Source organism: Ustilago hordei, assembly GCF_900519145.1.
Source record: "Ustilago hordei strain Uho2 genome assembly, contig: UHO2_contig_21, whole genome shotgun sequence".
NCBI classification, from domain to species: Eukaryota; Fungi; Basidiomycota; class Ustilaginomycetes; order Ustilaginales; family Ustilaginaceae; genus Ustilago; species Ustilago hordei.
In genome coordinates, this window is record NW_024545274.1 from 289,586 (window position 1) to 314,822 (window position 25,237).

Sequence of the window (25,237 nt, forward strand, 5' to 3'; positions counted from 1 at the left end):
GGATAATAGGGTGTCCATGAGGTCAGCAGGATTCACAAGATAGAGGAAGGGTTTGGAAGATGGCAATACCACCTAGGAGGAAAGGGAACAGTGTTGAGGAAACTGACACATTGCTCAAGGGGTAGAGGAGAAGTGTCAAAGAGATCAACACACTACTCAAGAGGAGGAGGAGCAGTTTCGAGGAGACTGACACACTTCTCAGGAGGAGCAGGGGGCAGTGTCGCCAGCAACACTTCACAAAACACATATATACACTCATCTCACCATAGCATACAAGTGGATCCTCATCCACTCTACTCATTACTTATGTTACCCTTTACTTTGTTTTGTATCATTGCAAGTGCAGTGCATTGCAAAGACATCCAAGTGTGTGTGTTGTATCACTGTTGGATGTCAACTGTAGGTGGTGTTCCTCATTGCAGTCCAGTTCTCTACTGTAGGCAGTGTACTTCACTGTGGTCCAGTCCTATCAACTGAAGGCAGTGTCTCCACTGTGGTCTGGCCCTCTCCAACTGTAGGCAATAACTATATTGCAGTCCAGATACCATCAAATATCATCAAGTGACAGTCAGCACTAAGAACACTTGTGCTGCAACAGAAGTCTATATCTTATAGCAAGACAAACTGAGTTCTACAAACATGCTGCATAGCCTCTGAACAGAGTGTTTGCAGTGGTCAGTGAAAAGCCATCTGAAGTAAGCCTTCTGATTGCTTTCACTGAAACAGATTGAAAGGATGCTTACTTGGTTGATCTCACTGATATCAACCAGAACCATCGAAATCAGGTTTCAGGTGGGCGACCGCTGACATATTGCATAGGCCTCTGGGGGTTAAGCATGGGGCAGACAGGTTTTGCATGTCTGATCTGAATCTCTGCGAAAAAGCGGTATGATGTCGTTCTGCAGGGCCGTTTGTGCTGCACATAGAGCGCAACGCCTCCATGCTCATGAGAAAGCTCTTGATCCGAAAGTTTTCAGCAACGTCCTCGCTAAAATTGGGGCCCCAAACTTTCACTGTGTGCACATTGCCTGTCGCTGTGTCTTGACCTTTCGGCCCTTTGGATCTGTCCCTGAAGAGGTGTCTTGCTGAGGAGCACAGAAGCAGCTCAACTTCTACTGAGACACCAGCTGTGACGAAACTATTTGTGTAGACAAGGGACGACAAATGAGCCTGGCACAGTACTGGGCACTGGAGTTACAATATCAAGGCTCATCCATCCTCGTGCTCGTTCCTGCTCACCAGTCCATTCATGCGTTCAACCATGGTTCAAGGTCTTGGTCATCCAGCCATCACTTGACATTGCTCGTGTCTCAGTTTCTCGTCTGTGCAGTATATAGTGCCTTGTCCTCTTAGGGCTCCGGACATGTAGTAATACAACAATCCTGCCAAACAGATCTCGCTGTCAAGGGCGATAAGTCGGCGTTGATTCTGAGACATCAAACTGTGCGCTCCACATCAAAAGTGACGTTGGTCTGGCTTGTAAGCTTGCTTGGCGCCGCCTTGTGCCTCACTTGACAACGCTTCCTCTCACTGTGCCTCGTGGTTGAACAGGGTGACAATCCATATATAGCCTGCCCTGAAGTCTCGTGAGCGCCGTTTCCTTGAGATCCAACAAGCGCATCGCCTTCCAAGTCTTTTCGTAGCAGCGATCTCCTGGCACCCACCAATATGCGTCTCCCAGTCATCCGCACACTGGTTGCGCTGCTGCCTGCAGTAGCAGCAGTCGCGACTCAAGATGCTTCTTCTACCGCCTCTGCCAGCGCTGTCAATCCTATGACAGAGAAGCCCCCTGCAGCTGTTCCTTCCGCAACTGGCGCTCCCTCTGCCCTCATCCCATCTGGACCTTTGCCTCCTTCCCAGGAGCTCTGCACTTCCCCAATCTACTGTCCCGGTCCCCTCCTTCAAGCTGTACAGCTAGCCGGCATCTTCGAGGACAGCAAGACCTTTGTCGACAAGGCCACTTCTAGGCCCGAATCGGAAGTCCTGGACAACTTTAACAAGCTCGGTGGCGGCAACGTCAGCAACATCACCTACCAGGAGATTGTTCAATTCGTCGACGACAACTTCGTAGCTGAAGGTGTCGAGCTTGTTCCCGCCGTTCTTGGCAGCGAGTTTGTCCAAGATCCGGAGTTTCTCCAAGGCGTCGAGGATCAAGTGGTGCGCGACTGGCTCAAGCAGGTCCACAGCTACTGGGAGTTGCTTGCACGCACCACCAACTCGTCCAGTCCCTCTGGTGTCCAGTGTGACGGCTGTGTGAGCTCCTTCATCCCCTTCAACGAGAGCCGAGTCTTTGTGGTACCCGGTGGTCGTTTCCGCGAGCTCTACTACTGGGACACTTACTTTGTCATCGAGGGTCTGATCACCTCGCAGCTGCAGTCGGTTGTCAAGGCGATTCTTGAGAACTTTGGCGACTTGATCGACCGTCTTGGCTTCATCCCCAACGGCAACCGTGTCTACTACCAGAACCGATCTCAGCCTCCCTTCTTCACCCTGATGATCGGCAAGTACATCGAGGCTTACAACGACACTTCGGTCCTGCAGCGCTTTCTTCCCTTGCTTGAGCGAGAGATGTCGTTCTGGAAAAACAACCGAACTATCGAGTTCACTTCTCCCTTCACCAACAAGACTCACAACATCACCCACTACCATGTCAACACTTCGGCACCGCGGCCCGAGAGCTACCGAGAGGATTACAAGACGGTCGAGGAAGCCTCGCAATCCGGTCTTGAGCTCAACGAAACATTCAAGGCGCAGCTCTACTCGGACCTTGCTTCTGGTGCCGAAAGTGGATCCGACTACTCGGCTGCTCGCTGGTCCAAGCGTGCTACCATGAACTTGACCGACATGATCCCTGCTCAGCGCTTCCTCAACACTGATGCTCAGCTTCCTGTTGACCTCAACGCTATTCTCTTTGCTTGTGAACAGAAGCTGTCTGCCTTCTACAGGATCAACGGTAACGGTACTCAGCCTAACACCACGCGCGCCAACTACTGGGCTCAGCAGGCTCAAGCTCGTAAGGAGGCTGTGCTTGACGTCTTCTGGGACCCAAGCAAGAAGTTCTTCTATGACTTCAACACTACTTTGGGCGACCGTGCACCTTTCTTCACTCCTTCAGGCTACTTTCCTCTATGGGCGCAGATCTTGCCGCAAGAGTTTGTCAATGAGTCAATCAGCATTGACGAGCGCAGGCAGAATATGCAGAGTGTCTTCTCCGGTCTTCGATACTTGATCGACCGCTTCAACGGCACCATTCCCGCCTCGCTCGTCACTACCGGTCAGCAGTGGGACTTTGCCAATGCTTGGCCTCCTCACACCTACATCGCCCTCGAGGCTCTTCGCACCTTGCCGGACATGCTCGCTGCTGGGCCAGAGCTGCCTGCTGAGAACGGCACTTTTGTTCTGATCCCCATGGTCAACGGCACGAACCAGCTTGGTCAGTCGCTCGACAGCCTGCCTATTCAGCCACTCGAGAACGAGCCTGGTAGCATGATCAACGAGACTCTTGCCGGTGCCACTGACCCGAACAACCCTTCGGTCGAGCTGGAGCCTGCTATCAACGTCGGTAACGACACAAGCGGCGAGAGCTGGCGCGACGAACTGGTTCGCCAACTTGCCAACCGTTTCGTCGCTTCTGCTCTCTGCTCCTGGAGGGCTACGGGAGGAAAGCTCAACACAACCGACCCCAACTTCCAGCCCGTACCTGAGAGCGTCTTGAGCGCCAACGGACTCAACCCATCCACCTCGATCGGCAACATGTTTGAGAAGTTCAACGCTTCCGATGTCAATGCAGCGGGCGGTGGAGGTGAATATGCTGTCCAAATAGGCTTTGGTTGGACCAATGGTGTTGCTATCTGGCTTGGTGGTCAGTTGGGAGCCAACTTGACCAGACCTGAATGTCCTCCTGTCGTTGTTCAAGAGAAGACGATGGCGGAAGAGTAAAAGATTGCCTTTTTTTTTTTTTTTTTTTTTTTTTTTTTTTTTTTTTTTTTTTTTTTTTTTTTTTTTTTTTTTTTTTTTGGTTTTTCATCCCAGCCTGACTCACACGGCCGAACAGATGAGGCTCAGTCGGACGATACAGAAAATGATACGGAAGTCCCGTTAGATTGCGGGTCAACGAGCCGACAGATGCACACGCCATGTCACGTGCAGCGTCGACATTTTTGAGGCACAATTTTGCTGAAAATGACGATCCAATGAGACGGTAATAAGAACGACGCGGAGCCGATCTGATCGAAGATCAGATAGGGCCGATCCGGTTGAGCTACCGATTCGATCGTAGATTAGGTCAAGTCGATCTCAGGAGAAATTGGGTGCAACACAGTCCCACTCATTGTCATGATAGACCATGAAGTAGTAGTACCCCCACATCAGGCAAGTGCCACTCACATGTATATATAACTCACAGAGAGCACTAGGCTCTCGCCACATTCCCTCAGTCAATCGAGTATATTTGTTTCTGTCTATAAATTAGCAGTGACATCGTACTTAGACTCTCCCCGATCGCCAGTATCGGGACCTAAACGACGTTTATATTCCACAAATTTTGCTCAATTTCTAACACGGCAGAAATGTAAATTCAAGGGTCTTGCCACGGACCAACTCGACACTTGAGTTGTCTTCCGACCCTTGCTTTCCACCATGATCTCTTCACCCAAGCCTCTGCTCTGCTCTTGCACTCACCGACAGTATTCGCGACTTCAATCATTCCAACGCGTCCTCCCTAGGTATATAGCTGCTGCGCTGCTGCGCTGCTGCGCTGCGACGGTGTTCTTGCTACGAGGTGCTCGAATAGCTAGCGCTCGAGGCGCAGTGCCGATTGCAAGTGGAGTCAGATCGTTTCGTCTGACACCGGCGATGAAGCGCACGCTCGCAGCAGACAGCGGCACCACCAAAACCAAGAAGTCCAGGTCCGCGTCTGACGATGAAGAGCCGATTCTGCCAACACGAGCACCTGGCTCCTCAGCCGTAGCGCTCAAGTCAACACAGAAACTTGCTTCCATCTTTCAACCCCGCTCAGCATCATCGTCCTCCAACGGCACCGCATCCTCATCTTCTTCCAAGACGCTCAAATGGCTTGACCCCATCGGTCCATCCAAGTCATGTCTTCACGGCGTCTACGGCGACCCACTTCCCAACTCAAAGGTGGCATTCTACGATCTCGATGGTACCATCGTTCGTCCAAAAGGCGGCAAGACTTTCCCCAGCAAGACAGACGAATACGACTATGACTTTCTCTTCTCCACTCAGCCAGCTGGCTCTGGCACACTCTCCGTCATCTCGCGCATCCAAAAGCAGCAACTGCAGCATGGTTTTGCCATTGTCATCATCACGAATCAGAAGCAGACCGCATACTCAGCTAGGTCGGGTCTCGCAACGTGGAAGAAGAAGATGGCGCATATTGCTGCTGCGATCGATGTGCCGATGCGAGTCTTTGCTGCCTTAGGAGATGATGTCTATCGCAAGCCGAGGCTGGGCATGTGGGAGGAGTTTGTTGGCAAGTGGAACGGAGGGGTTCAAGTAGATCTGGCCCAGAGCTTCTTCGTTGGTGATGCGGCAGGGAGGAAGAAATATAGGGATCATCAAGATACCGATCTCAAATGGGCAATGAATGCAGGAATAGGCTTCTACACGCCAGAAGAGTACTTCTTGGCCAAGTCCAAGGAGTACGAGACGCCAACTCGACCATGGAGTCCTTCTGCCTTACCACCGCCAACAACTACGCTCAAAGGGCTCATAGCCGAGCCAGAAGACGAGATGGTCACCGTCAACCTTTCTGATATCGACAATGACGAATCGGCCGCACGCACAATCCTTGGTGATGCTAAGAGCGACGATCCAGAGATCGTACTCTTCGTCGGCGCCCCTGCTTCCGGCAAGACCTATCTCTTCAACCGTATCTTTGCACCACAAAACTACGTCCACGTCAATCAAGACACGCTACGCACCCGCGACAAATGCCTCCGTGTCGTGGCGGACACCATCACTTCCTCGCAATCTTGCGTGGTTGACAACACGAATCGAGACCGTGCGACGAGGAAACACTACATTGATCTCGCCCGCAACATCAATGCTCGTATTCGCTGCATCTACTTTGACGTGCCTAAGCACGTTTGTGTTCATAACAACCATTTCAGGGCACATTATGGGCCGACAAATGAGAGCGAGGTGAAGAGGACAATACTGCCATTCACGGCGATAGAGAGCTGGTTCAAGGATAGCCAACCACCAAAACAGGCGGAGGGTTTCGATGCGAAGGTGGTGAGCCTCAAGTGGGGGTGGATTGGGGATGAAGAGTTGGAGGAGAAGTACAAGATGTACTATCACTGATCGGTAGATGTCTTCTCATGAACATCCTCGTGTCACCAGCAAACGCTGTACTCACAGTCTGGTCAAACTTGTCATTTCTGGTGCAAGGGGAGCTGGCATTGCCTATTTATGAACAACTGGTGTTTTCTGGAGCCGCCTTGAGCTCAGATCTGAGCAATTGCTTGTCCATCAGCGCGAGGATCAGATCCGGCAGCCCAAACGAGCCTGCCTTGCTTGTTCTCAACCTTCTGAATCACCTGTCCTCTTCCAAACTGGAACCTTGCCCAACCGTCAAGAACCTTAACCTTGTGACCCATCTTTTCGAGCTCATCCACCACCTTCTGATCAACACCCTGCTCAAAGTACACTTCCGACGTGGCTCCCTCAGGCCCAGCCATACCAGCACCGATACAGAACCTAGGAGCGTCTAAAGCATCCTGGACCGAAAAGCCGTGGTGAAGAATGTTCATCAGCACCTGCACCTGTCCTTGGGGCTGCATGAAACCACCCATCACTCCAAAGCTGAGGAAGAGCTCGTCTGCGCGAGTTGCCATAGCGGGGATAATGGTGTGGTAAGGACGCTTGCCTGGAGCGACACAATTCGGATGACCCTCACTGAGCGTAAAGCCTGCGCCGCGGTTCTGCAAAGTGAAACCGCAACCGGCAGGAACGGCACCAGTACCAAAACCAGCGTAGTTGGAGTTGATGAAACTGCAAGCGTTACCGTATTCGTCGCTCACTGAGAAGTAAACTGTGTCGCAAGTGTTGGCCGGGCTACCTTTTTCAAGGTCGACGGAAGCTTTGGTGCGGTCGAACAGCTTGGCTCGCTGAGCAAGGTACTTTTGGTTGAGCAGGAGCTCGGCGAAGTCCTGTTTGGAGTGGGCGGGGTCGGAAACGTGGTATCTAGTGTCGGCAAACGCCAGACGGAGGGCTTCAATGAGAGCGTGCAGGTACTCGACACTGTTGTGTTTGAGCTTGGCGAGGTCGCCTACCTTAGCCTGATTCTGAAGCTCGTCAAGGATGGCCAATGCAACTAGCGTCGTGAGACCTTGACCGTTGGGAGGACACTCGTACATCGTGACACCCTGCTTGCCTTGCAGATCGCCAGCTTGAGCAGGGTGGTTGTAAGTGTACTGGATCGGAGTGACCTCTTCAGTTCCGCGGTCGAGATGGTCTTTCAAGTCCTCGAGCTCGAGAACACCGCCTTGAGATTTGACGAGATCGACGATGGCCTCTGCAATACGGCCAGTGTAGAAGCCTTGCTTGCCTTTGGTGGCCAGCTCGCGGAAGGTGCGCGCGAGGGTTGGCATGCGCATTAGCTCTCCCGTCCTGGGCGCTCTGCCCTCGAACAGCATCTCCTCGGCGTTAGAGGATGCAGCCTTGATCAGCTTCTCACTACGACTCCACAGGAAAGCGGTGCTTTCATGCACAGGGTATCCCTGCTCAGCAAGTCGAATAGCAGGAGCAAGGATCTCTTGCATCGTCAGCTTGCCACTGCCGAGCTTTTCAACCGTGTCAACCCATGTAGCGGCAGCACCTGGAACAGTGACACTATGAATGCTGTTACCTGGGATCTCGATACCGTTTATACCTTTCTGACGCAGAACATCAAGGGTCATTGCTTGAGGAGCACGGCCCGAACCATTAAAGGCGCGCACTTTCCGCTTCTCTGCATCGTAGAAGAGACAGAACGCGTCACCGCCAATACCCGTGTTGCATGGCTCGGTGACGTTGAGCGCAGCAGCAACTGCCACAGCAGCATCAGCTGCATTCCCACCTGCATTCAGGATCTCGATACCGGCAGAAGAGGCAAGAGGCTGAGAAGACGCGACGACGCCTTTCGTAGAAAGCACGGTAGAACGGCGAGAGGCGAATCGCATGTACTCGTTCTTGTAGTGAGGCTCGGTCACCGACCAGTCCAAGGGAGAGCGAGGAGCTGCCATCTTGATCGCAGTTCTGATGAAAGCGGTGCGGATGATGGCGAGGATGATGGTGGCCGTAAGGGAGCGACAGGCAGGTGGTTGGCCTGGTCTGGTCTGGGTGTGATTGAAGAGGATGTTCGGGCAACACGGAACTATGCACACCGACGTTCGGCTACTATTCGAGTTGAGCAGGACCAAAGTACAGTGTGGAGGCAGAAATGATATTGCAAGCACACTCGGATGCGGGCAAGATCATGTAGGTTGCTGTGAAAGGTTGAAGCTTGCGAGGAAGGGACATCGTCCGTTCGAGCGAATGCTCTCGGTGAACAAACCGGAAGAAAAAGAGAGCGATTCGGATACATTGGCGAATTCCAAAGCCGCTTTATTTGCTGTGCAACAACCTATCGGCAATGCAAATCTTCAAGAGCCTACCACTCTTGATTCAACACTGCTGTCGCCGCCTGCAGAATGTAATATCACTAGCAAGGCTCACTGTTCAACTCGTTCACGTGGTACACCAGTGTGAGACATGCTTCCAGGCGGTCGACTGATGATAAATAGTACAGGTGTACAATTCTATGACACTGTTCTTATGCGAGGGAATTGAAGCTTATTTACAGTACAGAGGTTTCTACTTGATGTCAGGTTTCTAGAGCTTGGCACGAGGCAAGTCCGAGTCAAAGTCGGTAGTGTTCATGTCGTGCACATCAACATTCCACTTTGCTGAGTTGAGAGGCTCGCGGAGGGCGAAGTCGAAGAGAGCCTCGTAAACGTTGCCGTCCGAGCGACCAAGGGCCGAGTTGAGGAGGTAGTCAGGCACGGCGAACGAGTCGACGAGAGCGACAGCGTTGGGTCGGAGCTCAGCCATGATCTCCTGGATCTTGCTACCCAAGAGGTGGAACTGCTTGCCGTCAATGTAGCCGGAAGCAAGGAAGTCGGCCGACTCTTGCTCCATGGTGTGGCAGGCCCAGAGGAGGAAGATCTTTTGAACAATCTGTCGGAGAGCGGGTTGCGAGTTGAGCCTGTCATCCTTGAGGATGGCCATGCCGAAGTTGCGGACGAGCAAGTACTGCGAGTGTGCCTTGGAGCATCGGTAGAGCTCGACGAGCAATGAGTTCCACGAACGCTTGGCATCGTCACGAAGCGCTAAGGTCTGCTCGGTGAGGTAAGCAGCGCGGTGGCCGAAGGCACGCATGAAGAAGAGAGGGTCGTAGAGGTCACCAGAGAACTGGATGTTGGCCTTTTCATTCTTGTTGTCGAGGTAGCGGATCATGTAGTGAGTGGTGATGTTCTTGTCGACCTTGCCACGAGCACTCTTGATGGCGCGCATAGTCTTGAAGAGGTATCGGGTGCACTGCTGCGAAAGCATGTACGAGTCACCCTCCCAAGTAGCGTTGGGGAGGTAGTTGGCGTAGAAGTCGGGCAGACCGGAAGCCATGCTGTAACCGTGACCACCGCAGGCCTTTCGGCAGACCTCGATGGCATCACTGGCGTAGAGGGTGGTGAGCGACTTGAGACCGGAACTGGAGGCGTGAGTGTCAGCGAGCAAGGAAAGATCGCCGGACTCGATGTTGGCCTGGTTCTGCTCGTAGAGCTCGAACATGAAGCGCGATGTGTAGTGGAAAGCAAAAGCCTGGGCAAGGATGGGCAAGAGACGGATCTGGACCATGGTGTAGTCGAGAACCTGAGTCTCCAAAGGCTTGCCGTCCTGGCCGAACTTGGGAGCATCGCGGTCGGCAAACTGTCTTCGAACAGCACAGTATCGGATAGCGACGGTCACGGCGCGCATAAGCACCGTGGAGGCGTCACGAACAATGTTGGCACGAACCCATGTGAGTGTACCGTAAGCAAGCTTGGCGTTGGGTGGTGGGAGATACTTGCCGGTCTCGGGCTCGACCTTGGAGAAACGGGCGAGCAAGTTAAAGTGAGGGACTCGAACGTGCTCAAAGAGCATGAAACCGTTGTCGGTGGTGTTGTAACCGGCCTTGGGACCAATGTCACCGATAGTACGGCCAGGAAGCATCTCTCGGGACTTGACATCACGGATGGGGACGACAAAAGGGTGAGGGCCGTAGCTCTTGTTCTTGATGATAAGCTGAGCCATGACGACGGCATGATCGGCGGACCTTCCAAGACCGCCAATCCACCACTTGCTTGCAGTGAGGGTAGGGCTGTGAATCTCCCACTCCTGAGACTCGGGGATCCAAGTGGCGGTGGTCTCGATACCCTGAACGTTGGAACCGTGGCCGAGCTCGGTCTGAGCGTAACAGCCAATGATCTCGTACTTGGCGGCAGGCTCGTAGAAGGCCTTTCGCTGCTCGTCGTTACCCTGGTTGTACAAGGTGGTCAAGAACATGCTCTTGTGGAGACCCATGGGACCTGGAAGATCGGCGAGCTTCTCGGCCACAGAGATCTCGGTCTGACCCCAGTGATGCTCTGCTGCGAGCTGTGCAAGACGCTTGTCCTTGAGCATGGCACGACGGAACTTGTCAGCCCGGCCGTAGTAGTGATCGGAGGTCTTGTCAAAGACAGGGTCCGAGCTTAGAATCTCTACGAGACGCTCCTGAAGTTCGAGATACTGCTTGCCGTGAATGTACTCGGCCATGGCCTTGATGTCGAAAGAAGCCTTGGAACGCTCGTAAGCGAGGAGCTCGCTGCCGTGTACACCGGCGGGCTTGAGACCGGCAGGAAGCTCGATGTAACGTGGCGGTGCCATGTTTTGATCGTGAAAGGCTAGTGTGTGGGGATGGTGTGAAATAGAGGACGACTGGTTGGATCTGTAGATGGAAGCAGCAAACAAGAACGGTGGGAGCCAGGATTTATGGGGTGGGTGCGGAGTGTGGGCAAGATAGCAGGATGTGCTAGAGTATATATCAAAACTTGCCACTGCCGAGAGGCAGCAAGATGCAATCGAGCCGACCCAAAGAGAGCACCGGCTGAAGTGGGAGCAATTGGCGAGGTCTGAGCCGGCAAATAGTAATTTCAGGCGACACCAGCACAATGGCATGGAGGTAGAGGGGGAAAGGATGGAAGCCAACCAAACAGCATCGGCCCTCAACACGCAACTTAACCGGAGTGCTGCCACAAGACACACTCTCTGGCTGTGTCAGAAGAAAAGTCAATCCGTCTACTCTGTTTTACCGGCTAGGTGGGAAAAGTGGAGAGCCGGCCGGTTGGATTATGGAATAAGCTGTTAGATCATGTAGCCTCCCACAAAAGACAACGTGGGATCCCACAATCGGTCGGATCGGGTCCTGATCGAAAGATAGATCTGATCGAGAGATCGACCGCCGTCGTCGAGGCCGACACTCGTACGACACGTTTGAATAAGGATGGCTTTCCGATGGAACACGTGCTCAGTCTGATTGCCCCGCCAAATTGCATCTCCGTCAAGTCCTCGGAGCAAAGCCATTCGCGACCTCACCCCCCCCCGCTGCTTTCCTCTCAGGCCACGCCAATCGCATCTCCGCTTTCCAACACCGCTCTGTTCACCTCGCAAGCACATCCACATCCATCCCATCATCATCAAACCTCGAAGCCAAGAGGCGAGAGCCAAAGGAAACGCTCATTGTTCGACGGTAAGAGATCAGCGTGTACGAGGTGCTCTCTCCACAAGAGCGTCCCATGCATTCTCCATTCGGTTATCGCTTGCACCTTCAATCCCCTACAGCCGAAAGGACATGCTTGTGCTTCCCATTGGCATTTTGACGTTACCACAGACCTTGATTTGTTTGCTTGTCTGCAAAGCGGTTCAAAGACGCATTCATCCGACTCCCGCTAGCTGCACACGTCGACTCTCTGACTTCCCCCTTGTCCTCGCCTTTGTCTCATCGCTCTCCTCGGCTTCTGCTTTCCTTTGTCGAACTCAATCACACTATTCCACGCTATTCCCCCACGCCGTTGTGCAGCTGATCCGAGAGGCTCAGTTCGACATTGCTTCACAGCCTCCTTTCCTCTGCCTCTTCGCGATCTAGACAACTCCACGGAGCATACTTTTCCGACCTCCTCCCCAGCCTATCCTCCACCTCTCCTCGCCTTGGATCCTATCCCTCGTCTCTGGTTATGCTCAAGCGTCCTGCTGCAGCGCAGCAATCTTCATCATCATCATCTTCTTCTTCTTCTTCTTCTTCTTCTTCTTCTTCGTCCAGCACCCGTACCAACGGCAACGGCAACGGCAACGACAAGGTCAGAGCTTCGCCCAACACCGGCAACCCGATCACGTCTACTACCTACTCCAACGACGACTACAACGTCAAACCTCGCCGATCTTCGTCTTCTTCCCACGTTGTTCTACCGCCGCTTCGTACCGCTTTGGCTTCGGGAACTCCTCTTCCAACAGGCTCTGCTCTTCCACCACCTCTGCTGCCTCCAACATTGTCGGCGCAACAATTCGAGTCACCCAGCTATACCCACAATCGACCTTCGCCATCGTCTTCTTATAAACACTTTGTATCTACGAACAGTATCATTCACGGCGCCCGCCTTACGGCTCCTGCTCCGATCACATCACGCTCGTTTCAACCGCCGCCGCCTGCCAACAACCGTCGATCAGCCAGCATGACTTCCAATTCGGAGGACTCAACGGCTGCTGCCAACCCTGCAGCAGACAACTCGAACCAGAACAACGAAGCTGGCAAGAAGAAATCCACCAAGAAGGCAGTCTCTTGCGAATCATGTCGTCGACGTAAGCTCAAATGCGATCGAGGTTGGCCATGCGGCGCTTGTCGAGATCGCGGTGAGTCCAGCAAGTGCGAATGGGCAGAGGGTGTCAGACCTCAAAGCACAGGCCGTGATAGTGGCGACTCTTCGCAAGTCAATCAGCGTCTCGATCGTCTGGAAGCCATGATGGGTGCCATTGCGACCTCCCTCGGCGTTCAACTTCCCGGCACCAAGTCCACCACTGCTTCATCCGCCAACGGCGCTCAAAGAAACTTGTCCTCCACCAGCACTACCTCGACCAATGCTCCTTCTACTTCCAAGCTCTCGACATTGGCTGAGCTTGGTGCCTCCGAGGCCAACAGGGCTGCAGCTGCTGCTACCACTTCCAAGAATGACACCCCGCGTCCCGCCTATGCTTCCGGTCCGGTTTCATGGGGCTTCGGTTTTGGCTTCTCCCAGATCAATCAGGTTTCGTCTGAAGAAGTGACGCGCCGCACTCTCTTCGAGCTTCTCAAACTTCTACCGGACAACAGCATTCTTCGCAGTCTCACCGATTTCTACTTCCGCGAGCTCTCCTGGATGGCACATCTCATTCCGGAAGAGCCCTTCCGCAAGAGGCAACGCACGGTGGAAGAGGTGCGCATCTTTTGGGACGGTCGCCCTGACGCTTACCGCTACAGAGAGATGCGCGACAACCTTCGCCTAGTCGCCACCATTCATGCTTTGTGTGGCGCTGCACTGGTGTTCGGAGAGCCGATCGAAGGCGAGCACCTCTTGGAAAAATACGGCAAGCAGGCCTTTACCGTCTTCCTTGACGCTGCTCAACACGCACTCTCTGTGCTCGACATCTACGAAGAGCTTCACCTTGACAACGTGCGTACCATGGTGCTCCTCAGTTCTTGCATGAGTGCGCTCAAAGGTCCTGCTGTTGGATCCGCCATGATGGCTAATATTTGCTTCATGGCCTACGCGCTCCAACTCGATGTTGAACCATCCGAGTCGCTCCCCTTGGAAGAGCGCAAAGATCGTCTCGGTCTGTTTGCTACCATTTGCGTACAGGATTGGTTCTCGGCGGGCAACGTGAAGCGCAGCTACATTATCGATCCAGCCAACACGAGTCTTCCGTCGCTGTTCGGCCGTGATGCTCAGAAGAATGAGTTGGTTTCAGTGCATATGCGATACAAGCTCAAGTTGAGTGACGTCGCTCGTCGAGCCAGTCACCGTATTCGGATGAGCGAAGACGAGGCGTACGAGTTCACAAAGCAACTGCATCAAGAGGTCGTGGCCATCGAAGCCGCTATCCCCGAACATCTGCGCTTCGACGACTCGCTCATCGACTCGAACGAATCGGACAGCCCAGAGCGATGGCATCGGTCTGCCATGGCGCTTGCGGTGCAGATGCAGCTGTTGACTTTGCACAAGCGCTTCTATGTGCAGTCCTGGACGAATGCCAAGTACAAGGAATCGAGAGAGATCAGCTTTGCCGCGTCGATGCTGATCATCAAGGTCTTCCGCAACGCGTTCAAGTGGTTCACCCCGAGTGAGACGGCCACGCTGGACGAGCAACGAGCCATGATTGGCGAAGGTTTGCGTACGCAGCACAAGTCGGTCTCGCGACTCTGGTTCTTTGCGCAGATGTCGATCATCGCATCGCTCGTGCTGATCCACTTTGTCTCGATGCTCGACACACATCCGCAAGAGGCCTGCGACTGGGACAGTTGCGAGTTGCGAGCCCAGATTACAGACGATCTCAAGTTTGTACGTCTGCTGCTGCATGCTCTGTCGAGCAAATCAAAGCTGGCCATGGATGGTGCTCGCGCAATTCAACCTCCGGAATCGAATCGCAACAAGCGCAAGGCTGATGATGCTCTTCTTGGACCTGGATCGACACGCGGGGGAGGAGCGCTGAGCAGTCGATCGATGGACAGCATACCGATCCGCAATCCGAGCTGGTGCTCGACTTGGTCTGGCTATTCGAACGGATCTACGCCAGCTTTGACAAGCACGCATCGCACACCGCCTGCGTACAACTCGCCTGGCTCAAGTAGCAACAGTTCGCACAGCCTCGCGCACTCTGCCTCTGCCTCTGAGATTGCACGTCCCAAGCTGCCGTTCGATGGACAAGTGGCACCGGGCAACGCCAACTCGTTTGAAGACATTGAGGCCTTGTGGCAAAAGCAACCGTGGCAGACAGCTTCACTCCGAATGGGTACTTCGCCATCCGTCTCTCCAAACAATTCGTTTTCAGGCCAAGGAAAGGGTCGAGAAGCTTCGATGGTGGCTAGCTCTTCGCTCAATCCATCCTCTGCCAACAATGCAAGTTGTTTGGCAGCTGCGTCTGGTAAGCCGGCTCAGAAGCGGCAGTCGTCGAATGCAGGAATGGCTGGCATGGCAAATGCAACGCAGAGAGCAGGCAGCGATGGCGGTAGCACGAACCCTGAGTGCCCATACATTTGCGCTAGCTTCTTTGGTCCTGACGCAAGCTCCAACGACATTGCTCGAGCCGAAGCAGCAATTGGACGACAAGACGCAAGTTTTGGATACCCCGTTGCGCCCTTGAGTCCATTCACTGCATCGTTCATCAACAGTCTGGATCAGTACGTGTCCAGTCTGGAAGAGCCACTGCCATCGAACAGTGCGGCTTCTGTTCCGATCCCAGTGACAGGAACGAGTATGTCGGTGCCTCAAAGCCATGCTATGGTCCAAGCGACGGCTGCGGCGGCTGCAAGGGATCCCACAGCCGGGGCGAGGTGATAAGGGCGTCAGAGTTGATGAAAGCAACACGAAAGCAACACGAAAGCAACACGCTGTTTATGTTCAGATAGGAAAGGAAAAAAGGGGAAAAGTGTAACACAAAACCCATGCTCAGTCTATGCAGCCATCTCATCATTCTCATCGGGCTCGAATCTTGTATGAAGCCTGGAAGAGCATCGGGCAGTCTGAGGGGTGCTTCTTTTGGCAAGTGAATGCCTATGCTGCTCGTGGCACTGAATTGAATGGCAAGCGAGAGGGTCTAGGAGAAAGGCCCACAGGCCCGAGCGGATCGATTTGGCCGTCAGACTGTTCCTTCCGAGATTTGACGTGGATGAGAAAGAGGCGTTGAAGTGCAATTGAAAAATCAATGATCGCTTGGCATGAAATCAGGCGTTCGGAATGCCCGACAAAAAGGACTGCTCAGTGCCGTGGTGAAGAAACTGGCACTGTTATACAGTCTGCAAGCACGCCAGCCAAGATAAATGCCGAGATGTGAGGCAAAGAGGAAAAGGGAGAGAGGGAGAGAGGGAGAGAGGGAGAGAGGGAGAGAGGGAGAGAGAGAGAGAGCTTTGACCGATGCCTTCTCTTGGCAGCAGCGGTATCTGCCTTTTCTGGTCGGTCTTGGCGAATGCACGTTGAGCCGACGCGCTCGCTGCTGCAACTCTGTGTAGCTTCGGACCATCCGCTTCCTCATGCTGATAGCCATATGATCTCTTCGGTCCGTCCGATCGATCAGAAGACGGCATCGAGACTCTCCTTGCGCGGCCTGGTGTGATGTAAGGATTCGACGTCACCGTCGGCACGCGACCGAATGTCTTTGCAAAACCTCTGTCCTCGCCAACATCAAAACGAGGTGCAAAGCGGGGGGGAAAAGGAAAAGCTATGTGGGCACTTGGAAGTGGGGAAAAGGGCAGACCCGGTGTGTACCTTATGCGGAGCAGAGAGAGTGTCAAACAGCTGAGTGACATCAAGAGGAAAGCATTTAAAGTGAACCTGCAGCTCGGGGGCAGCCTCGGAGCAAAGATGCACCTGTTCAAATTTTGTTGACCGGCACGGAACGCCCTTTTGCGACGCTCATTCCCTTGGGTTTCCCTCCTTTCAAAGGAAGCGAGCTCACTAAAACCAAGCTTTGGGCCATATTAATCTCGCATCCTAACCTTTGAATCGGATCAACCGATATCTCCTGTGCCAATTTGACTTGGGGAATTTTAAAGAAGAAGAAGAGGTCCAAGACCAATACGGAAATGCCGAAAGAAGGCTTGAGTGTTGCAAAAACGCGCCAAGTCACACAGCATTCGAGATAGCAGCAGCAGCAGCAACCAAAAAACAAAAAAAAACAAATATAAAATAAATAAAATAAATAAAATAAATAAAATAAATAAAATAAATAAAATAAATAAAATAAATAAAATAAATAAAATAAATAAAATAAATAAAATAAATAAAATAAATAAAATAAATAAAATAAATAAAATAAAATGGAAAAACAAAAATAAAAATAAAATAAAAAATGAAATCTAAAATTGAGCTGCTTTCTTGCTGCAACTACAACTGTAACTGTTCATGCCATTCTTTTGTGTGCCCCGAGGCGGCGAGGACGGCACATCGGAGAGCCAAGCTGCCAAGCCAACTCTGTCTCCTTTTCCTTTCTTCTTGCAGTCAGCAACTCTCTCTCTCTCTTCGTAGCTGTAACTGCCTGCAATCAGTGACGATACCAGAATGTGCTCTTTCCGTCTCGCTTTTCGCCGATAGTGACTGATGCTACTGCTACTGCTACTGCTATTGCTAACTATCGCTGACCTCTTTAAACCTCAAACAGTATCGATTGGTGGCCTTTGCTAGCGTTTTTGTTCTCTGAGCGGAAGAGCTCCTTGAGCTGTCGCCTCTTCCGCTCACTCTCTGCTATCAGCTTCCACTATACTACTCTCGACGCAGCTCGCTTCCTTCCTCACCACCACCTCCGTCTATCCTCTTCATCACTGCTTGGTTCGCATCTCGACCTTGACGTCCATCCTTCAGCGGGTTACTTGAGCAACTTCTGAATGTTGTCAATCTGATCACCACGTCTCTCCCTGACACATTCCAAACGTCCATCGCGTTCCAAGTAGGCTTCCTTCTCGCCGGCTGGCGGATTCGAAGATCCTTCAACCGCCAAGATGGTGCTTTCACTGGTGATCGACGATACCTCGCTGGTGCTCCTGCTTGTCCTCGTTGCAGCATTGTCCGTCTCGATCTACGTTTCACGGTCATATCAGCCTCTCATTCACCCACTCATCCTCACACGCCAGGCCGATCTCTCGCAAACACGGCAGCCCAACGAGTCGGCCATCTATCGCAATGCCAACTCCCCTTCCGGTTTTGACCTCGCATTGAGACCACGAAAGGAGATCAACCATGTCTCGGATCTTATCAAGCACGGCGCAAATGGCTCAGAGCGCAACGCCAAGAGGCCCATCTATGGCAACACAAAGTCGAATCAAGATGTTGCTGGCGACGCTACCGCCTTTGCGACCGGCTTCATCAAGTTTTCCTCGGCTCCTGTCTCACAGACCGTCTTTGCTGTCGTGTCCGAATCCGACACCTACCAGAGTTTCTTAGCTTTGCTCGCAAACTCGCACACTTCCGTGAGCTCTCGCTTTCATACTCTCGTCATCTCGCCTGACCAATTGAGCAAGCAGGCTATCAACTCGCTGCCCAATGCTCTGTCCACCACCGGTGCTCGATCTGTCATCGGCGTCTACACGACTGCAAAGAGCATCAACACCGTCTTGCAGCTTACCTTTCTCGACTCTTCCGCGCTCATCATCGTTCCGTCTGTAGACCTCGATGAAGCTAGGAAGCACGCCGACGCCCACTTTGGCGGCTCTCATCGCCTTCGCATCTACGACTACGACACTGTTCTTGACGCTGGCAGTCGTGGCTCCTTGGACGCTTCCGAGACCACTAACCGCGAACTCATCAACCAGACGCAGTCCTACTATTGGAATGCTCCTTCGTCTCAATGGATTGCCGTCAGACACGCCAATCTTGTTGCTGGTGTCACTTCACTGCTCGCCAGCTTCCCAGCTGACAAGATCCCCACTACTGTTGACCACTTCTTCGTTGAAGCCGACGCTACTTTCAACACTCCCGCATCTCCGCTCATGGCCACACGCACTCCAGTTGGCTTTGCACTCGCATTAACAGCGCTCTACACCGGCGCCGCCATCACTGCCGATCTTCTCACCTCGAGCTACAACGACCCCAACCCTGCCACTTCAACTGCCTTCGCCCGGAACAAGCCCACTCTCGTCTACGCTTCTGCAGAGGGCGCTTCATCTCTCGCCTGCGCTCTTGCTACCTGCAGTCGCAGAACGCCACTCGCCTCCTGGGCAGCCAAGAACAAGCTCTTCACACTCCGCAACGGCTCTTTCTCTCGGAAAGGATTTGCAGACCGTCTCGTCTACAAGCTAGCTCGTCAGGTCACCGGATCTAGCGGCGTTCGTAACCTTCTCATTGCAGGTCGCGGTGATACCGTCCCGCAGGCTTTGCTTGACTCGCTCCGCTCTCATCTCGGTTGTGCCGTCCTCAATGCCTACCTTCCACAGCTGGCCTCCGCAGCCGTGACCGCCCCGATCAGCGCCACGCACGCTTTCGACCTTCAAGCCTTTGCCGAGCACGAGTCGGGTGGTATGCAGGTGCCAGCCCACGTTGGTCCTCCCTCCGTCTCTGCCGAGATCAAACTGATCCAGTCCAAGATCGCAGCTGACGCTCGCTTCACCATCGCTGGCGACCGCGAACCAGGCCACAACGGCGATCCTATGGGCGAAGTGCTTGTTCGCGGCAACATAGTAGCCCACAATTCCGAGAACCAGCAAGAGTGGTCTGCAACAGGCGATCTCGCTGCTTTCCGCTCCAATGGCACTCTTGTTGTCCTCCGCGATGCCGACGAATCCGAAGTAGCTGCAGTGCCCACGCTCAGCGCTCGCAAGCCCGTCTTGCGACAGCGTCGCAAACGCTCTCTCGCTTCTGCTTCAGCAAAGACAGTCCTCGCTGCAGCTCTGTTCGTGGCCACAGTTGTTCCAACTGTATCGTCTCGATCGCTCTACAAGCGTGCTGGCTCCATCAACAACACCATGAGCGAGATGGCAAGGATGGGCATGTACGCCGGGCAACGTGCTTCGTGGGAGCAAGGCGTTTCTCAAACCGCTCTTCTCGAACTCGACTACCCTGGCTGGTCTGTCTTTTCTTCTTCCGGTGGTGGCCCTCCTTTCCGCCCCGGCCATGAACGAAGCGCGTCAGGCCCTCCGAACAGTGTCATCTCAATGGCATATCACTCGGCTTCGCGACAAGACATGATTGGTCGACTTGCCTTCCGCATCACTGGTGACGAGCAGCCCGGCGTGGGTAGTTCACTTGACGGTGCCTCTCCGGGTACTGAGGTCCTTCTTGCTGCTTGGTTGGATGGTGAGATTGACCGCAAGACCGGTGTCATGGGTGACGGCTTTTACAGTAACTCCGCTCGCATCACGCTCAACATGCTCACTCGTCGCACACCCAGATCTCGCACTGGAGCCATCAGCCATCGCTACACCACCGTTGCCCTCTGGAGCGATGCCATCTACATGATGCCTCCCTTCCTCTCGTACTACGGCATGATCACTCGCAACAACTCTCTGTTGCAACTCGCCTACGACCAGATTCGTCTTCACCGCGACGGCATGCAATTGACCACAGGCGCTTCCAACAACCTTTGGGGTCACATTCTCCTTCCCGACAACGGCACTTGGTCAGATGGCGGAGCTTGGGCCACGGGTAACGGCTGGGTTCTAGCCGGTATGGCAAGGACACTAGCCACCATCGAGCAGAGTCAAGCCTCGATGCAGATGATGCAGCAGAAGAATGACATTGTCAACTGGATGCAGGAGATCCTCGACGCTGCTTGGCCTTTACTAGACGAACGCGCTCTTCTGTTCCACAATTACATCAACGACACTTCCACTTTCTACGATACTGCTGGTACTGCCTTGATTGCATACGCAACCTACCGATTGGCTTCCATGTCTCCGAAGAACAACAGGTGGATCTCACAAGCTGACACGGTCTACCGCTCCATTGCGACATCTTTGAATCCCATCGGTCAATTCCGAGAAGGCTATCCTGTCGTTGACGTTCTCTCCTTTGTTCGTCAGGGTGAAACTTCATCTGAATCGCTCGCGTTCATGATGCTCATGAATGCAGCAAAGCGCGATTACCAGAACAACGACGTCGTCCGCATCAGCACTCTCGAGAGCGCAGCAAACGCCGCTCTATGCTCGTTCACAACACCATCACTTGTTGTTCTTGCTGTCGCATCTGCATCCCTTCTCTTCTCGCTTCTCTAAGCTTCACTTCGATTCTACAAGATAGATTGTTCTGTTCATCACGAGTCGGGCAGCAGGAGGATAGGATGAAAGGAAAGGAGGCGAGTCAGTCTCGTTTAGATTATGGACTGATTCATTCTTCCTCTCTCTTAGTCCTCGCTTACCCACCATCACGCTTTTAGGTTGTGCATCTTTCGGTAGGATCCTGCATGTTTTGTTTCTTAACTTATAGATCGCTTTACGGATCTCTCATATTCGGTGCGTGCGAAAAAGCCTGTCATCGTAGTTGGTCTAGACCTTCGCTTGATCTGCATCTTCAGGCAGACACTTAGAAGCAGCGTGCATCTCAGACGATCAAAATCGAAATGCGTCTCGAGAACGTCGTGTGAACGAGAGGAAAAGGATAGAAGAAAGTGTGCAAACGGGAGTCGAACGCTGTGGATTCTATACCGGTAGGTCATCATCATGGCATTCCATCTGACAGTATTGCTTTGATAGTTTGCCTTTGCAGGACGGTGCAAAAGCGGTGTGATAACCACAAAGAACGAAAGGTTTTCTAACAAGCCGAAAACATTGCTTTACAGAAGCCCCAGCGGCAAGAAGGTGACTCTTGGGAAAGTCTGGATACCGTGAAGGGCAAAGTTTTGTCCGGGGAGGACCATGGCTTAACCACACTGCGGTCTACAGAAGGAAAGCAGAGATCACATCTTTCCGCATCAGAACAAGTTTCCACGTCGAGAGCTGGCCGCTATCACCTCGTATCGCTTCTACTTATTGTCTTCTGGTATTGCAGCAGATGAAGCGCAGAATGATTAGGGAGCATGGATGACAAAAGATGCTCATTGCTTGTTCCTGAATTTCTGGCTCGTTACATGCTGCTTGACAGCGGCAAATGCAGCTTTGCGTTCTTCTGAGAATGTGCGGATGGGTGCTTCTGGAGGACTGAGACTCTCATAAATCCTCCGACCGCCCAGCGTACCCCTTCATCGTCGTCGTCCAAAATAGTGTAGCGCTCGTACTTATTTGAAGTCATGATGGCGACATCAAGAGGTCTCAGTTTGACCTTGACACCAATCTCAAGCAACGCAAGCCATGCTTCACCACCGAAGTTGAATAGGATCGATGGATCATCGTCGTTGTTGTCAGTGTGAGGCTTGCTGGTAGCATCTTTGAATAGAAACAACGTCGATCAGACTGAATGGAGCAAGCTGGTATCTGTGCCAAACATTCTACGAAGGTGCTGTCGGATGTTGCGGCGCAGTCATAACTTTGTCTTGAATGCTGGATGAATCTTTCGCTCTCGCCAAGCTGCATATGTGTACTGTTACCCCCAATGCAAGATGATTACAAGAAGGCCGCTTCGTTCGGGTCTACAACTATCGCAACGCTGTGGGTCAAATGAAAGTGCACCGCTTTTCACGCTGAAAGCAGTAGAACAATGACAGTGATAGGGAGAGCTCTAACTACAACAGTTGCCCGGCGGGCTCGAAGCTCTAAGCTGCAGGAGGGTCTTTGCAGTAATTGTGCGCTTTGAAGCTTGCAACCCTCTTACCAATCCAACCGCTCGTCCTGAGACCAGTACCTTCGTACGACTTACCAATCTTTACAGCTCCATGCATGAGGTAGCAATCACCATCGGGGTCTTGTTCGGTCACTTTGATCCAGAACCAAGACGTGCATCCTTTGCTGTCGAGACACTGCTTCTTGCAGTCCTTGACATCCTCTGTTCTGCGCCCCTGTTTCACTCCTTTGTCCGCACTCCCGAAGGCCTCCCAGTCATCCTGTGTCGGATTCAGCTCCACGGTGTCGGTCTCGTTGCTTTCCTTTGACAGGCCCTCCAGAGCGACAGTAAGAATGTGAGGTAGAATATGATCGAAAATGTCAGAATACAGAATGGTCTGATTGGCCGACTTTTGCTCGCGAATACTTTTCTCAACCTGTGAGAGCCAGGATACTTCTTCGGTCTTAAGGTGATGAAAGTTCAAGACGGGTTGACACCAGTTGTCTTTATCAAACAGAATCTCTCGTGGACGTTCTCCTTGGAACCTCGCTCCGGCATTGGCCAGATTCCTGATGACTGCAGATCCGGAGTGACGCAAGGCGATACTCAACTCTGCATCACCGCAGCAAGACACTTTGACCTCTTTGTCGAACTTGGAAGCGAAATGCGGATCTTTACCATACGTAGCTCGCATCAGTGCTCCGGAAATAACATATGGACAGCCGCCATTTGCGAACAGTTCCTGATTTCTGACAAGTATTGAGGGACAGCCGTACAGCTGCTCTTTACCTGCATCTTGGGTCAAGAGAAACTTGAAGAGCGAGTCCCAGAGGACGTAGGTGTCGGCTTCGTATCCAATATACCAATCAGCGTCGGGGTTGCGGTGGAATGCATCTTCCCACATGTAGAGGAATTTCCACTTGTCAAGAGTCCAACCATCTCGGAACGAGCTAGCTTTAAAATCGTCTCCGCTCGATAAAAGAGTGTGCAGCTGTTTGTATTGAGTCGAAAAAGCCTTATCGTTCCGAACGAATGACGACACGTTGGTGAGAGCATCTCGCACAGCAAAGAGACCGACTTGGATATCTGCATCTGAATAAATCAAGTACGTCGGTCCGCTGTAATTCAGTTGCCCGGTGAGGTGGACTTGAGGGTGAATCACTTGCTGCGCTTGCAAAAGCTGAATGGGAAGACGATCGAACAAGACCGAAGCTCCAGTTTTGAGAACGATTACAGACTTGCTTTTGATCGTGTCAAGCTCTGCTTCGCCTTCTTTCGTTTGGGTCTTTCCAGCTTCTCCCTTGGGAGAAGGGGTAGTGGGAAGCTGAGAGATGGTGGCCATCATCTTGCCATAGCTGCTTTTGACTTTCTGTCCGAGTTCTTGTTGGAGTTCGACGACCTTTTGCTTTGCCACTTGAAGCGATTCTGCTTCTTTGCCGTGGAAGGCAAGCTCGAAGATGCCAATACCCATAGCGATCATGGCGATGAATAATACGATGCGGCGAAAGCATGATCTTCGCTTCGCTGGGACAGCAGGCTGGGAGGCTGAGATGGTGGAGGAAAGAAGGTGTGTGTGAGGGTGGACATTTTTGTCATCGTCCTCGTCGTCTCTGTAGGAGATTGTGACGTGTGGCGATTCGCGGCGCTCTCCATTGTAGTCGCTCATGCTGTGCAGAATTTCTACAGTATGAATCTAAGAGTATGAGCGGGATGAATGATGTTGTCGTGAAGCAAGCGTTATCCTTCCGGCTGTCAGCGGAGGTGACTTCTTCCCTGATCACCCCTGTGACCGTCAAAGGGGGGGGGGGGGGGGCCATCCCACCAAAGCGACAAAATGAAGTCACACAATTGACATGCTGTGACGAGCGCGCCGTTTTACTGAAATGAGGCCGGTGGGGAAGGACCCCCTTTGACCTCAACGCCACACACAGTACTAGGAATGATTGTCACAAGGGACAAGGATGTCCTTCGAACGATCTCTGTATGCTGTTGTCGTTACCATGCGCGCTTTTCGACACGCTGTCAAGCACAAACTCCGTCCCGTCCAAGCAGTCCTGACGTGTCCAGAGCCTCGACTGACAGATAATACTTGGAATGGAGGCAGTGCACGTGCATCCTGATGGGAGGCTAGTCGATGTCGACGCCAAAGCAGACTGCTCGAAATTGGACGCTCGAACCTCTCCATAGGTGAGAAAGATAGGCCCGTCCCCTGTTGCAATCTCTCGTCTGGTTTTAGTAGACGTTAAGGAACATTGTAACGCTTACTGGAGTAGAATCATTGGCCTGCCGTGCTCGATGGTGTTCCGGCTTTAAACGGAGGACGCTGAATGGACTCGCTCTCCGACGCCGTCCAGAGACGGGACAACTGACTTCTGCATGGATACGATCTGGCCGGCGAGCCTTTCATGATATAAGGTTACTTGAGGAACAAGCCGGGGCGACAAGGTGCCCTATACCAGAGTTGTCTTGAGTGTGGCATGTTAAGGACATGGCCTTCCGGATCCAACAGCCACGATAGGCTCAGTACGAGCTTCTTGCTACCAACCTCTCCCAGCAAGACAGGGACAGTTTCTGAAAGGCCACCGGTACTATCTCGCACTGGTGTGCTCTTCAGAAGAAGCAGAAACTCGACAGCGAGTCGTTCAACAAGATTCCCGCTCAATTGATGCCGGTTGTGTCTGCTTGGACAGGGGCTAGGGTCCAGCTCCCAGCTTCTTCTGTCCAGCAGGATACGGGCTTTTCGCTGCAACGTA

General features: G+C 52.8%; 7 protein-coding genes across 7 annotated transcripts; 4 read left to right on the plus strand and 3 right to left on the minus strand.

Moving 5' to 3' along the window:
- Positions 1 to 1,668: 1,668 nt before the first annotated feature.
- UHO2_06845 (uncharacterized protein) lies at positions 1,669 to 3,939 on the plus strand (the record flags this gene model as incomplete). The annotated part of the gene is made up of 1 exon (XM_041557883.1): positions 1,669 to 3,939. One exon carries the CDS (start codon positions 1,669 to 1,671, stop codon positions 3,937 to 3,939), a length of 2,271 nt encoding a protein of 756 aa, XP_041413817.1.
- A 915-nt stretch (positions 3,940 to 4,854) lies between these two features.
- Positions 4,855 to 6,327, plus strand: UHO2_06846 (uncharacterized protein; the record flags this gene model as incomplete). The annotated part of the gene is made up of 1 exon (XM_041557884.1): positions 4,855 to 6,327. One exon carries the CDS (start codon positions 4,855 to 4,857, stop codon positions 6,325 to 6,327), a length of 1,473 nt encoding a protein of 490 aa, XP_041413818.1.
- A 143-nt stretch (positions 6,328 to 6,470) lies between these two features.
- Positions 6,471 to 8,249, minus strand: UHO2_06847 (uncharacterized protein; the record flags this gene model as incomplete). Its single annotated transcript, XM_041557885.1, has 1 exon — positions 6,471 to 8,249. One exon carries the CDS (start codon positions 8,247 to 8,249, stop codon positions 6,471 to 6,473), a length of 1,779 nt encoding a protein of 592 aa, XP_041413819.1.
- Positions 8,250 to 8,877: 628 nt separating this feature from the next.
- UHO2_06848 (putative acyl-CoA oxidase) lies at positions 8,878 to 10,944 on the minus strand (the record flags this gene model as incomplete). The annotated part of the gene is made up of 1 exon (XM_041557886.1): positions 8,878 to 10,944. The coding sequence occupies one exon, from the start codon at positions 10,942 to 10,944 to the stop codon at positions 8,878 to 8,880; it is 2,067 nt and encodes a 688-aa protein (XP_041413820.1).
- Positions 10,945 to 12,290: 1,346 nt separating this feature from the next.
- Positions 12,291 to 15,641, plus strand: UHO2_06849 (uncharacterized protein; the record flags this gene model as incomplete). Its single annotated transcript, XM_041557887.1, has 1 exon — positions 12,291 to 15,641. One exon carries the CDS (start codon positions 12,291 to 12,293, stop codon positions 15,639 to 15,641), a length of 3,351 nt encoding a protein of 1,116 aa, XP_041413821.1.
- Positions 15,642 to 17,797: 2,156 nt separating this feature from the next.
- UHO2_06850 (uncharacterized protein) lies at positions 17,798 to 21,004 on the plus strand (the record flags this gene model as incomplete). The annotated part of the gene is made up of 1 exon (XM_041557888.1): positions 17,798 to 21,004. The coding sequence occupies one exon, from the start codon at positions 17,798 to 17,800 to the stop codon at positions 21,002 to 21,004; it is 3,207 nt and encodes a 1,068-aa protein (XP_041413822.1).
- A 1,472-nt stretch (positions 21,005 to 22,476) lies between these two features.
- On the minus strand, positions 22,477 to 24,150 carry UHO2_06851 (uncharacterized protein; the record flags this gene model as incomplete). The annotated part of the gene is made up of 1 exon (XM_041557889.1): positions 22,477 to 24,150. One exon carries the CDS (start codon positions 24,148 to 24,150, stop codon positions 22,477 to 22,479), a length of 1,674 nt encoding a protein of 557 aa, XP_041413823.1.
- Positions 24,151 to 25,237: the final 1,087 nt, after the last annotated feature.